Source organism: Dermochelys coriacea, chromosome 26 (assembly GCF_009764565.3).
Source record: "Dermochelys coriacea isolate rDerCor1 chromosome 26, rDerCor1.pri.v4, whole genome shotgun sequence".
Classification (NCBI taxonomy): domain Eukaryota; kingdom Metazoa; phylum Chordata; order Testudines; family Dermochelyidae; genus Dermochelys; species Dermochelys coriacea.
Window position 1 is genome coordinate 6,198,915 of NC_050093.1, and position 12,941 is coordinate 6,211,855.

The 12,941-nt window shown below is 51.9% G+C and overlaps 2 protein-coding genes across 5 annotated transcripts in view; one reads left to right on the forward strand and one right to left on the reverse strand.

Annotated features, from left to right (window-relative positions):
• On the forward strand, nucleotides 1-8,292 carry CCAR2 (cell cycle and apoptosis regulator 2). 2 transcript variants are annotated; one of them, XM_038384583.2, is made up of 21 exons: nucleotides 1-99; nucleotides 343-459; nucleotides 2,216-2,307; nucleotides 2,771-2,862; nucleotides 3,051-3,165; nucleotides 3,523-3,649; nucleotides 4,003-4,099; nucleotides 4,258-4,374; nucleotides 4,497-4,728; nucleotides 4,830-4,943; nucleotides 5,030-5,193; nucleotides 5,516-5,699; nucleotides 5,792-6,004; nucleotides 6,132-6,344; nucleotides 6,444-6,606; nucleotides 6,694-6,773; nucleotides 6,866-7,015; nucleotides 7,098-7,206; nucleotides 7,289-7,486; nucleotides 7,571-7,776; nucleotides 7,960-8,292. In XM_038384583.2, the coding sequence occupies exons 2-21, from the start codon at nucleotides 393-395 to the stop codon at nucleotides 8,008-8,010; spliced, it is 2,784 nt and encodes a 927-aa protein (XP_038240511.1). In that variant the 5' UTR covers nucleotides 1-99; nucleotides 343-392; the 3' UTR covers nucleotides 8,011-8,292. The 2 variants fall into 2 exon arrangements, with proteins under 2 accessions (XP_038240511.1, XP_038240512.1); XM_038384584.2 differs by having other exon boundaries at nucleotides 6,869-7,015.
• Nucleotides 8,293-8,396: 104 nt separating this feature from the next.
• BIN3 (bridging integrator 3) overlaps nucleotides 8,397-12,941 on the reverse strand; it is a 51,539-nt gene continuing 46,994 nt past the window's right edge. For all 3 annotated transcript variants that reach the window (XM_038384585.2, XM_043502981.1, XM_038384586.2), the window contains exons 7-9: nucleotides 11,240-11,381; nucleotides 9,479-9,613; nucleotides 8,397-8,766 (exon numbers count right to left, since the gene is read on the reverse strand). In XM_038384585.2, the coding sequence (XP_038240513.1) occupies nucleotides 8,620-8,766; nucleotides 9,479-9,613; nucleotides 11,240-11,381 (424 nt within the window). In that variant the 3' untranslated portion in view covers nucleotides 8,397-8,619. The remainder of the gene's footprint in view (nucleotides 8,767-9,478; nucleotides 9,614-11,239; nucleotides 11,382-12,941) is intronic.

Consider the following 12,941-nt stretch of genomic DNA (forward strand, 5'->3'; position numbering starts at 1 on the left):
GCGCAGGTTGGTTCCGGTTCCGGTCCCGGTCGCTTTTCCCCCGTCGCAGCTACGCGGGGTGTGAGGGGGGCGGCAGCGTCTCCCCCCCTAATCTGGAGGGTGAGGGGGGCAGCGCCCATCCCCGCCTCCCCCCCCCTTCGGGCTGGGGGCAGCGCCCCGCGGTCTCCCGGCTCTGCCCCTGGGGTGGGCTCGGGGAGCGGGCGGGGGCCGGGGGCGGGGGGCCGCTCTCCCGGGGCGGGCCGGGCTCTGCCCTGCTCCTGACTTCGTGCCGGGAGAGCCGCTCTCCGGCCAGGGCGGCCGGTGGGTGATGCGGCCTTTGTCTGTCTCTCTCCCCCCTCCTAGACGAGGCGAAGCGACCGCCCGGAGCAGAGGAACAGCCCGATCCCGCCGCAATGGCCCAGTTCAAGCGGCAGAAGCCGCTGCGCGCCGGCAGCCTGCAGGGAGCGAGGCCGTTCTCAGGTCAGCTGGCCCGGCGCCTGGGGACGGTTTCTGCAGGCTTGAGCGGTCGCCCTGTAAATGGCCCGAGGGATGAGGCGTCGCCCCCTTTCCCCGGAGTCAAGTATTTGAGAGCCAGGGCTCCTGAGTTCTGTTCCTAGGCCCTGCCGCTGACTCACTGAAGCATTATCCACGTTTTCTTTAAGGTTGTTTCGGAGCTGTGGTTGAAGGGCAAATGCGTAATATCGTGCTATTATTATTAACTCAGTTATGCCTGCATTTCTTGTTGCCATAAGTGTAATATTGACATATTTCAGATGTGGCGTGGCTTTCATCCCCAAGGAAAGCTCATTGCTTCACGAGCTCAATACAGGTTTCAGAGTAGCCGCCGTGTAAGTGTGTATTCGCAAAAAGAAAAGGAGGACTTGTGGCCCCTTAGAGACTAACACATTTATTAGAGCATAAGCTTTCGTGAGCTGTAGCTTATGCTCTAATAAATGTGTTAGTCTCTAAGGGGCCACAAGTCCTAGCTAAATGCAATTATGGAACCCTTACCTTCTTCTGCAGACTATCACGGAGTTTCTATAGGTCTAGTGAGGTTTCAAATTTTAGAATCTCTACAGAGAACAGCACTGAAATGCAGCTATCTTTGGGGTGGAGGGCTACAGCTAAGTAGTATGCAGCAAAATAATGTGTGTGGGGGGAAATTAACTTTGGCTTCTCTTAACCCCCCCCCCCCCCCCGTTTCAGTCTGGTACAGTTGGCCTGCTTTGGTTCCCGTCTTGCGTGGATTCTGTGTGTTGGTGGTAATTTCACAAGTTCCACCAGAGAGGTGGGCGGGTGGAGAGATTTCTCTGTGGTGTGTGAAGTACTTTTGAGACTTACGATTTTTGTGAGTGTCGGGAGAACAGTGAACATGGCAGCTTCTTTAATAGTCTGATTGGTTTGAAATGTGTTAAATGTCAATTGATCATCCAGGTTACCTAGCATTCAAAAATACTGGGTACCCAAGCCCTGATTTTCATGGCCTAAGGCACATAATAAAAGTGGGGCTGAAGCAGAATATTTCTGTAATATTTAAGCTTTCACTTTTGTTAAAGTTTTTGGCTGTTCAGATAACTTTCCAAGCATGGCAAAATTGTGCTACTGTCTTCCTGAGTCTGCAGATAGACGGCTCCTGTACTTTTATAGCTTTGCCAAGCAGCAGAAAGGTGACACCAACAAGACTTTAGCCAGGTTTAACCCTGGGGCTGACATTGAAGCAATCCTTGGGAGAAGGAGTAGGAAAACTGGGACACCTGGACACCACAGATGTTATGCTCTGGGGCTGAAGGAACATTATTCGCTTCCAGGAACCAGAAGTGGGCAGGTTGGGAGGCGAAGGCTTTGCATTAGGAGATGCATGCTGGGCAGAGGCAGCATCTTTCCTCCCAACTTCCCACAGTTTGGTATGCTAAGGGTGGGAGTTTCCCAGGGCATTGCTTCTGGAAAACTCTGGTAGCTCCAGTGAGTCAGGCTGGTTCTCTAGCTATTAGGCATCTGGAAAATTGGATTGCTAATTACAGGTCAGTGTCTCTCCTGCTTGCCCCCCTGTAGTCAGGGCTGGACAGGTTGATTGTTGGTACTGAAAGGCTCCAAGTCTTTCCATCGGGTAGATGTGGTTGGAACTACTATCTGAGTTGATTCCATAAGGTGTCTCTTTCCTGCTGTCTACATCCACTTAGTTTTTGACCTTCTAAGAATTTTCTAGGGATTAATTTTTTTTTCTTTGTCTTTCTAGGGACACACCCGACCTCCTTGTTGGGACCTCCACCTGGCTTGTTAAACCCTCCGGTTTCAGCAGATCTTATCCAGAATGCACGGCACCTGCAGGTATGTTGGGGATAATCCTTCCCTCAAACCCAGCTGCTTCAGGAAATGGGTATTTCATCAGTCTCTCTCCAGGAAGCGAGAGACCCTTCTAGAGTTTCTGTCCCCATGCCAAAGTATCTGTGCGTTCATGAGAGAGAGGCTAGCCCTCACTAAATAGCAAACTCCCTTTCTGTTAGTTGGAGGATTTCACAGTTGAGGTGACCTTGACTATAGTATTGTTCAGTCCTGGGGATAGTAAGGGCTGCCCAGGGCTGATGCTGGCTGTGGCTGTGTGAGAAAGAGAAAGGTGATTTGTGCTTGTGCATGGAATGTCAGCATGATGTCTGTGTGCGTGAATATGTATTGTCTGTTGACTGCAGTGTGTGGTGGGGTGCGTGCGCAGGCGGTAACTGAGCGTAGCGGCAGCAGTTGTGTGCTCTGCCTGGTGATGATGTAGTGAAGCTGCTTGTCCTTTGCCTTGCAGGTGGGTGAGAAGCAGCGAGTCTTCACGGGCATTGTCACCAGCCTGCATGACTACTTTGGGGTGGTGGATGAAGAGGTCTTCTTCCAATTGAGGTAAGGCGAGGGCTGCTCTGTGTGTGTGAGAGTGGGGAAGAGCGCTCTTTCCCTTTCTGAGTTTCCAAGGGCCTTCGGGAGGGGAGCATTGCTCAGGGGTTAGAGCAGAGGGGGACTGAAGTCATGACGCCTGGGTTCCGGTCTGAAATGATAACAGCAGTGCCTTGTTGCTTTGTGTTTTGCGACAGTGTCGTGAAGGGCCGGTTACCACAGATTGGTGAGAAAGTGCTGGTGAAAGCTGTCTACAATCCAAGCCAATCGGTGCCCTGGAATGCCATGAAAGTCCAGACATTGTCCAATCAGGTAACAGTTAAAGCGCTGGTAGTTCTCTCCATGTGTGGGTTGAAGGAGGATCTTTCCAGGCTCAGAGAACATTTGCCTTGATCTGGCAGCAGCAATAGCCACATTCCAGCTCGGAGGCGGCTGCACCTTAGCTATGGGTGAGGATAATCCCTGTGAGCCTACTCAGGCTCCTTGTTTACCTGCTGCTGAGCTAGGCCCAGCAGCTTGGTCAGTGAAAGGTTAAACCAGGCTAGGCCCTGGTGTACCCACTGCTGCTTCCTGCCAGGTGAACTTCTTTTTGAGGGCCATCTCCTGTTGAGCCCTTGCTGTGAGCTGGGAGGCTCTAGGCTTGAATATTGCATGCCTTTCATTCTGTAGCCCCTCCTGAAGGCCCCCACCCCTCTCCTGCATGTGGCATCCTTAGGACAGAAACAAGGCATCCTGGGAGCCCAACCTCAGCTGCTGTTCCAGCCTCACCGGATCCCTCCTCTGTTTCCCCAGAAACGTGAGTATAATGCGGGAGAGACTTAGAGCACTGGAGCTACAGGGATTCTTGGGATGATCCACCTGTCTTAGTGGCAAGGGTCCCGTGGACATTTTGGTCTCTCCTCTTAGCAAGGACGCTTTTGGTCCTGGTAGCATGGGTAAGAAGTCTGGAATAAGCCCCAATCCTCATGAGGCCAGAAGAAAGCTTATGTGCACCAACCAATTCGATTGCTTCCAGACATGGGTTGTGGAGCCCACCTCCTGGAGCGAGGGCGGGGGAAGCCAATGTAGCAATAACAAGCCTTAGTTAGTCCAGATAGGGATTGGCTTTTGGAGCGGCTTAGCAGTAAGACTGTGTGTTTGTTTCCCCAGCCATGAGCCTCTTCCAGTCATCCCCTTCGCTCCACCTGGGCCACCTTGGGAGATACCCTGGTCGGGGCCCAAAGGGCAGGCAGGACTCAGGCAGATGGTAAGGACTGTGGAAAGCGTGTGTCCCTATAAGCGCCAAAGGGAGGGTTTGAAGGACCCTTTGGCATGCAGTCCTTAAGGGGCTTTTTGGAGGAAGGAGAGAGGTGGCCTGTTAGGGCTGGAAGATGGCTATACTTATGGACGCTGTGCCGGTTACAGGGACGACTTTGATTCAAAGAAGCGGAAACAGAAAGGCGGCGAACCATGGGGAGTGAAAAAGCCCCGCCACGATCCGCCACAGTACCGGGTCTACTTTGCACGCTATGCCGTGGACAGGTGAGAGCCCACGGGCGCTAATGCAAGCCGGTAGCAACTGCAAGTCACTAGCTTCTAATGCTCCACTGTTTGAGGCTGTGTGTGTCTGCTGCTAGCCCTAGTTTCTCTCTGCCTGGCTCCAGCCCCTTCTGCGATGCCATGGAAATCCTGAGACGCTACTGCAGCATCCAGTTGCCCCGGGAGTTCTATGATGTCCGCCTGTGCTGGCTGGACACGTTCCCGCTCACCCAGCCGCTGACCCTGAGGCACCCCAGCCGCATCCTGGTGGCCGACCCTGCAGAGGAGGTGGCGCCCAAGACGGAGGAGGAGGAGGATGTTGTGCCGGAAGACGCGGATTCTGCATTCAGTGCCAAGGTGAGAGAGAGCGGCACCCCTAGCTTGGTGTGCCTTCCTTCTCTGGATGAAATAGGGCAATGGGTATCTGTGCCAGTCTGACCCTGTTGCTGTTCCCACAGGTGATGCTGCTGTCTTCCCCGGGGCTAGAGGAGTTGTATCGCCATTGCTTATTATGTATTGAAGAGCCCAGCGAGCAGAAGGAGAGTCCAGAGCACCCCACAAAGCAAATAAAGGTGAGGCTGCTGTTAATCTGTCGCGAGGAGGAGCAGGAATTCCCTCCTCTACAGAGGATTATTGGGCTTTTCTTCTCCTTCCCTAGTTCCTGCTGGGAAGGAAAGAGGATGAAGCTGTGCTGATTGGAGGGGAGTGGTCGCCTTCTCTGGATGGCCCCGAGCCGGACTCTGACCCCATGGTTCTGGTTCGCACAGCCATTCGCTGCACCAAGGCCCAGACTGGCCTGGACCTGAGCGCTTGCACTAAGTGGTGAGTGTTATCCCTGTGGGCACTTTCCCTCCAACAGGCAGGAGGGAGTAGCTGTATATAACTTTGGGGGTGCTCAGATCCATGTAGAGATGGGCTGGAACTTTGGTTTGGCTGATTATATCATGGCTATAGATAGAATTCCTGCACTGGGTAACCGTAGCAACTGATTTTACTTTGCTTAAACCTGGTCTCCCATGTGACTTGGTTGGTTAGTAACAGCTGAGGGAAGATGGAGACCTTCTGTCTTTAGCATGGTGGAGGAATGGACCCTAGCAGTGATAGGTTTCAAAAGCTGAGCCTCCCCTCCCCTCCCCTGCTCCAGGTTCCGTTTTGCCGAGTTCAGGTATCTGCGTCCGGGAGACCCATTGCAGAGGGAGACGGTGGTGATCTTCCTGCCGGATGTCTGGAGCTGCATGCCATCTCTGGAGGAGTGGGAGGCCCTGTGCCAGCAGAAAGCGGAGAAGGCCCCTCCGCCACCCCCCTCACCGAAGGAGAAAGCCGAGATGGTGAGACTGGGCTGTTATAAAGCCAAGAGCAGTGGTAGTAAAGGTTTTATCACTCACTCTTGTCAAGATCTCTCTGTAATCCTTTTAAAAAGGACGTGGAGATCGCAGAAGCAGCCCCTGACCAGGAAGTAAACGCCACAGATGATGCTGCTGCTGCTGAACCAGAAGCTCCAACTCCCCCACTTGAACCTGCCATCATTGCCCACCCGAAACCAGCAATGCAGGGTGGGCAGTCGAGCTGCTCCAACCTCTCGCTCTGCGCCCTGCTGGAGTACAGGAGGCAGAGAGAAAAGCTTTCATTTGAGGTAGGCTCACCTCTCCCCGGTGGCAGGCCCCAGGCCAATCTCGTGTGTGGTCTCCTGTTGTGGGTGAGCGGCCGAGTTCCGTAGAGCGCTGCACTAAGAATTCTTTCTGTCCTTCTCCCTCCCCAAGGTGGCGGTGATGGCAGAGCTCTTCCAGGAGATGCTGCAGCGGGATTTTGGCTACAAGCTTTACAAGGCGCTGCTGGCTCTGCCGGAGAAGGAAGAGACGACAGAGGCAAAGAACCTGGAGCCAGAGAAGCCAGCTGAGCATGAGAAAGTGCAGCAGCAGCAGCAGCAGGAGGAGGAGGAGGAGGAGGCAGCCAGTGAGCAGGAGCCTGTGCAGGTGTGTCCCCTTCCCCAGGGTCTTAGCTAGCCCCAGGGGGGCCCTCAGCTGAGACTACAGAGAAGGTCTGACTCTTTCTCTTTCCTGCCTGTGCACAAGACCCATCAGGAGGAGGCAGAGCAGAAGCCAGCATGCAGTGAGGATCCCCCAGAGGATGAGAAGGCCAAAGCAGAGCCCAAAGACTCAACTGATGAGCTGTGCATGCTGAGCCTAGAGGATGACGACCTGCTGCTGCTGCGAGACGAGGAGGAGGAGGACTTTGGTAGGTCTGGCGCACGGCGTGGGCGACGTGTGCGTCCAGTTCCAGTTGGGCTGTGCGGACAACTTGCCTTGCTTGTATCCCCTGTAGGTGTCAAGTTAGAAGATGCGGAGGTGCGATCCATTGCTTCCAACCAGTCCGAGATGGAGTTCTCGGCGCTCCATGACCTGGTCAGTAAGCCACAGGGGTGGGGGAGAACAGGGCTGTCATGAGTTTGGGTTTCAGGGCAGGGCCCTAGCTATGGATGTGCCTTGTTCCTTAGCAGCCCAAGGAGCTGGACCCAAGTGCGGTGCTGCCCCTGGATGCCCTCTTGGCTTTTCTCTACTTTGATCTGAATTTCTGTGGCTACCTGCATAGAAGGGACCTGGAGAAGATCCTCATGACGCTGGGGCTACATCTCTGCAAGGAGCAGGTGAGTACCAGCTGGGGGGGGGGGGGGGAACGCTCTGTTGTGAAGGAAGTTGGCACTAACGGGCAGCGTGTGCTGTTGACAGGCGAAGCGTCTTGTGAACAGAGTGGTGACTCAGTATGTGTGCCAGTACCGGAGCCTGCACTACAACCGCCAGGACAGCTCTGACCCCATCCCTGAGGAGGGGCTCTTGGGTAAGAGTATTGACTACATGGGTCGTGGCAACAGGTGCCTAGCGGGGGAAATCCTCCCCTAAGTTGGTTGCTCTTGTTTCAGGAAACCTTGCTTTGCTGCCTGCCTCAAACTCTGTGGCTGAGGGTTCTGCCCAGCCCAAGGCAGCGTTGGAGCATGGGGATCTGATCTCCTACAGCGGGACCGTCCTCAACTTGGGAAAGCTGCTGGAGAAAGCAGAGCAGACTGAGAGTAGCCGCCTGTACCTGGAGAGCAAAATCCACACGCTGGAGGTCAAGCTGGGTGAGCCAGAGTGCACTGCTGGTGCTAGAGTATGTCAGGGCCCACCAGGGAGGGAACAGGGTTGAATTTGTTCTCTGCCCACAGAGGACGCCCAGACCAGGTTCTTGGCGACAGAGTCCTCAAACAAGGTGCTGGCCGCTGAGCTGCAGGATGTCCAGAAGCAGCTGGCTGATATGGAGGAGCAGGTGAAATCAGCAGAGAGGCAGAAATCCCACTTCCAAAGGCTGCTGCAGGAGAACAAAAAGCGCCTAGTTCCCCTGCAGCTGGAGATCCAGCGGATCATTGAGAAGGTATTGACCCCCACCCACTCACACCTCCCCCCTGCTCTGAGACATGGCAGTTAGTATCTCTTTTCCTCAGATAATACTTCACTTCTGCCCATGCAAAGGTGGTGTGTTCTGTTCTGAGATGATGATGATGGGGGGGGGGCGGAGAGGCATCCTGCTGTCTCATGCCTTCCTTCTCTCTTCCAGACTAATAACTGCTTAGAGAAGAAGGAGGAGGAACCGGCATCTAGCAACTGACACCTGTGGATCCCCTGAAGCTATTATAGTGTGCAGAGTCTGTGGCCTGTCATGAGCCTAGACTAAAAATGGCAAGGTCAGTGAGTGAGGGGCTTAGATGCTGAGGAAGGAACCAAGAACCCTTTCACTGCCTGAGGGAGACTTAAGCTGGGCTCCCGTTACGGGCAGTGTTGGGCTGCAGCACATGAACATGAGACAGCTCCACTCTGACCCCATCAAACTTTTGAGGTAGGAATTGCTAATTGTCTACAAAGGTGTCTGGTAAGTGATGGCTGTGAGCTCCACTACCCATGCCTTCCCCCCCTACAGTAAACACACAAGGGGTCTTAAAATGAAGGTCTGCTATCTGCACTTAGTATTGATGTGGTGCTTTAGAAGACAACAAATGTGGTAACAACTTGTATTTAATTGGAAAGGTTGAAAAACCCCCTCCTTTTTCTTCACTTGTCTGTGGCTATTTTTGTCTTGTCTCTTGTTTTCCCACTGAGATGACTTTTTTTAAAATTCTAAATAAATAGTTGTGTGCTACAGGAAAAGTTGTTGTGCCTGTCCTGTCTTCAAGGGGTTAAACCTTCACTTCAGGGGCTCACCCCAGCATGGGTGGGGTGGTCAGTCATCAGCCACAATGGACAGGGCCCGCAGCTCACTCAGCTTGGCTTCATTCTCTTTCTCCCTCTGCTCATCTGTGAGGCCTGGCTCATCAATCTGCTCGGTCAAGTCCCCGAAGATCTTGTGCATTTCAGTGTAGTACACAACCTGGGGAGAGATGGTGTCAGCCTTACGTTTAATACTAAGAGGCAAGGTAAGCACAGCACAGAATCCACTAGGGGGCTCCATCCAACAAGAGAATGAATCAAGCAATGCCCCCACATACATGGCCTGAGTAAATCTAAAACCAAGAATAGAAATTCCAGCTGGATAGGCACAGAAACAGGGGAGGGAACAGGGATGCTCTGCTGCCTCCCGCTTCGTGGGCAAATTAATAAAGATCTAGGGGGCGAGTGACTGAAGGGAGGGAGGTGGGCGGGGAGAAGGACCTTGTCCAGATCCAGAGAGGCTCACATGAACAAGGCATCTCATAATATTCCACTTGTGCTACCTCCCCTAGTGATGCTCATGACCATCAGCTACGTAGAAAACAAGGACGGGAGACCAGGCAGCGACTTAATACCCTTAATGACCACAGCTCAGGACCCTGGTATTCAGATCAACAATCTGCACCCTATCCGCCTTGTGCCCAACCAGCTTCCATGATAACCCCGAAGTTCAGGATTGATATTGTTTCCCCGCATTCAGACATCCCAGCATAATTGCAAACCCCACTAGAGCTGTAGCATGCGTCAGTGGGATGGTGCGTTAGTCTTATGCTGGTGAGATCAAAGAGTCTGCGCTCCAGAGAGGAGCACAAGCTAATGGACATTGACGTGAGGGCAGCCAGTGCAGGGGGAGATTTCACTATGGGTCTCACCTGAGCACGGATCAATGATTCAAAGCTGGGCTCGAAGTAGTCGATGCGGCTGCTGTAGAACTTGGGCATCTCCTCCAGAAGCTGCTTGTTTTTGGCTTCAAAGTCCTCCTTCACAGGCCTCAGCTCCTCACGGGCCTGGGGAATGAGAGAGGGAGTTGCTCAGCTGCCTTAAAATTCCCCTTTCCCAAGGTAAGAAGAGATCTACAGGTAGGTCACTTGCTTTTCTGTGAGCGGCCAGGTACAGATGACCTGCTGGGAGATGTAATAAAATAGTTCCTTCTCCTGCCTCACAAAGAGAAATGAACGCTACAGGCCGGGGCCCTGGTCAGAGATCCTCTCACTAATGGTGTCTCATCTCTCGCTGGGATAACTGTGAAGGACCCTACAGCCGGTGCCATAAAGCAACTTTGCTATACTGTTGGTGAGTAGGAGAGAAGCCAAGGTGAGCTAAGGCTTGGCTGTTGGACCTGCTAGCGCCGCTGGGCTGATGTCGAGACTCTTTGGTCCGCCCTCGGGGTTTTCTCCCCTAGCCCTATGCCCTCTCCTGTCTTTGCCTGTGACCTTCAGAGTCTTTAAACAGAAGCGTGGGGAGAAAGGGAAATGTCTCTGAGAAGAGGTGGAAAAGGGCAGGAGTGGGTGGGTGCTGAAACATTAGACAAGTTCAAGTCTGCCACTTAATCCTGGTGCAATTCCAAAGGGCGGGGGTGGGGGCTAGCAGTGAGATTCCACATGCTGGTCCTGCTCTGGCGGTAGCTAATCCTATGGACAGATTGGTTCCGGGGCCTTTGTTGGGAAAGCATGCTAGAGATATGGAGCAGGCATAACTTCCGGCTCGAAAGGGGCAAATGCATTGTCTGACACCACCGATCCTGCATCCAAAAATGGAGGGCTTGGGTAAACAGCTGTAAAAGGCCCAATGTATATTTCAGGCCGGCTGGAAATACTTTATGCTAAATCCCTACCAAATATCTGGATCTCTCTTGAATACCCTGGCTTTCGGTCCTCTCCAACAGCAGCTCTGGCTGTCCAAGCTCAGACTTTTGATTTTCATGGGGAAAAAATTAGATCACACGAGAAGTTCATTAGGCAAAAAATTAATCACCAGGACAAAAGAACTCCCATTTTTCCAGCCATAGCTTTAGTCACTGAGGCTGAGCAGCATAAGCTGCTTACTATGAAGTCTGAATTCTCTTTTGTTATAGGGCTGTTCTTTAACACGATACTTAATTTGGCAGGGAACGTGATCAAAACGGTGTGTTCTTTGAAGGCGACTATTCCTTAGAGGTTTCAAGCAAATGTTTTGTAGCAATGACGGATTTGGCCAGGAATGCTGGTGAAGATTTAGTAAAAACAAAACCCCAACTTTGCTCAAATTTCAGAAAGACGTAAGAATTTGGTGACGTTTCATGTTAACCACTTATTTTGTGAGACTAAGCTTTGTGCCAGGTGGCAAAGGTGTAGAATTTTATGATTGTTTTTTATAGCTGTTCAGGCAAATTCTGAAGTTGGGGGGAATGCTGTCTGTTTGGTCCCTCTTAATTACCCAGCATTGCGCATGTCAATTTAATAGGGAATTTAGATACAGATCTTAAGACAAAAGATCATTCAGTCCATTTCCCTGCTGAGGTAGGGTTGTACCCAAGTGTACATTTACAAGGGATTTCCCCGGTCTAGTTTTAAATGTCCCAAGAAATGGCATTCCGATCACTTATTTCCCTTGCAAGTCTATTCCATAGCTTAATCCGTCTCCCAGCTCTGTACCTGGTGTAGCTTGGCAAGGATGGGGCCGGTCTTCTCCTTCTCTTCGTATTTTTCCACCTTGGACTGCAGCCGCTTGTAGTCTTGCAGAGTCTGCTCACGTCTCTTCACTGCCATGTTCAGGCTGGGAAACACGCTGCTGAACCTGCAGGGGTTCACAAAATAAAAGCCCTGTGAATGCTGTGGCCTGGCTGGACTCATCTGCTTGGCCAAACTCCCCGCTAAGAGCCTGTTAATTCAAGGTGCTCAGGCAGAATTCTGTATGATACTAGGAGTGGGCGTTAGCACCTGTCCTCAGATTACTGACTGGTAGGGCAGAGGCAAGTGCCCTTAAGGCCCGATTCAACCCCCCAGTGACTTTAATAGGAATCGGATCAGGTCCATAATCTGCACGAGTCTTTCTGTGCAACAAGACACGAGGTTACACTACAGACCATATTTATCCTCTTGGAGCTTCCAGCAGATGCATCATGGGTCCTATGCCTTTAGGCCGATTAACAAACATCAAGTGGGGAGAGGAATTCTACGGGGAGTTGCAAGGGGTCTGACTAGAAGTAAGGGAACAGTATTGGACAAATGGAAACGTAGGCTGAATATCAGTAAGCATTTCTTAACAGGGAAAGCTACAAGATCTGGCATAGCCTCCCCAGGAATGGGGTGGAAGCCCTAGAGCTCAGGATATTTAAAATTAGACAGAGAAAAACGCCAGTATGGAACTTTTTGCTCTGACCGCTGGAGTGGGTACGAACTAATTTCTATGATGTAGCCAAGAGACTGCTATTAACTCAGCCCAAGAAGGAAAGGAGCTAGTCCTGAGGGATCCCAGTGGCCCTGGCACTGCCTTGCAGTTTCTCCATTGCTTGGAAAGATTATATGAGCCCCACATGTTGCTCTTAAACCAGGGCATGGGATCATTAGCCAGTCTTCCTGGGACACAAGCACTAGTTCGTGACTGAGAAGGAGGAGGGTTGCCAAGACAAAAAGAGGAACAGGAAAGAAGAAACAAGAAAGCATCCTTTTCTCTCTCCTGACTTGTGCTGGCTAGCATTCCACGGGAGTGAAACATCTTGCGGGATTAGGCTGCAATTGATGAAACCCTGATCCCTTCTTCTATGCTCCGTTTTGCTACTTCCTAAGGTGAATAATTTGCTCACACCTATCCCACTTCCTGCACAGAGCATGGAAGAACAATGGGGGTTGTCTAAAAAGATATTCCCGGCAGCTTTCGTGACATTTCCCGCTAGAGTGAGCGTGATGCAATCCAACACCCCCTTATTCCTCTGTACCCCGAGTCCTTTTGCTAACGTGAACCCTGCACTGTGGGGATTTAAAGAGTGAAACCAAACCTAGTCCAAATAGAAATGTGTTTCCATGGGCATTGTGAGATTGAACTAACTAGTGTTTGTAAAATGCTTGGAGTCCCAGCTGATAGAGGGGTGCTACTTCATAGAATATCAGGGTTGGAAGGGACCTCAGGAGGTCATCTAGTCCAGCCCCCGCTCTAAGCAATCCCCAACTAAATCATCCCAGCCAGGGCTTTGTCAAGCCTGACCTTAAATACTTCGAAGGAAGGAGATTCCACCACCTCCTCCCTAGGTAACCCATTCCAGTGTTTCACCACCCTCCTAGTGAAAAAGTTTTTCCTAATATCCAACCTAAACCTCCCCCACGGCAACTTGAGACAATTACTCCTCGTTCTGTCATC

What these genes read in the sequence shown, in the direction of transcription:
- CCAR2 (XM_038384583.2), top strand. Translation starts at nt 393, where the DNA reads ATGGCCCAGTTCAAGCGGCAGAAGCCGCTGCGCGCCGGCAGCCTGCAG. An exon ending in GAGAAAAGCTTTCATTTGAG is followed by an intron (nt 6,005 to 6,131) that starts GTAGGCTCACCT and finishes TCCCTCCCCAAG; the next exon opens with GTGGCGGTGATGGCAGAGCT. An exon ending in TCCAGCGGATCATTGAGAAG is followed by an intron (nt 7,777 to 7,959) that starts GTATTGACCCCC and finishes TCTCTCTTCCAG; the next exon opens with ACTAATAACTGCTTAGAGAA.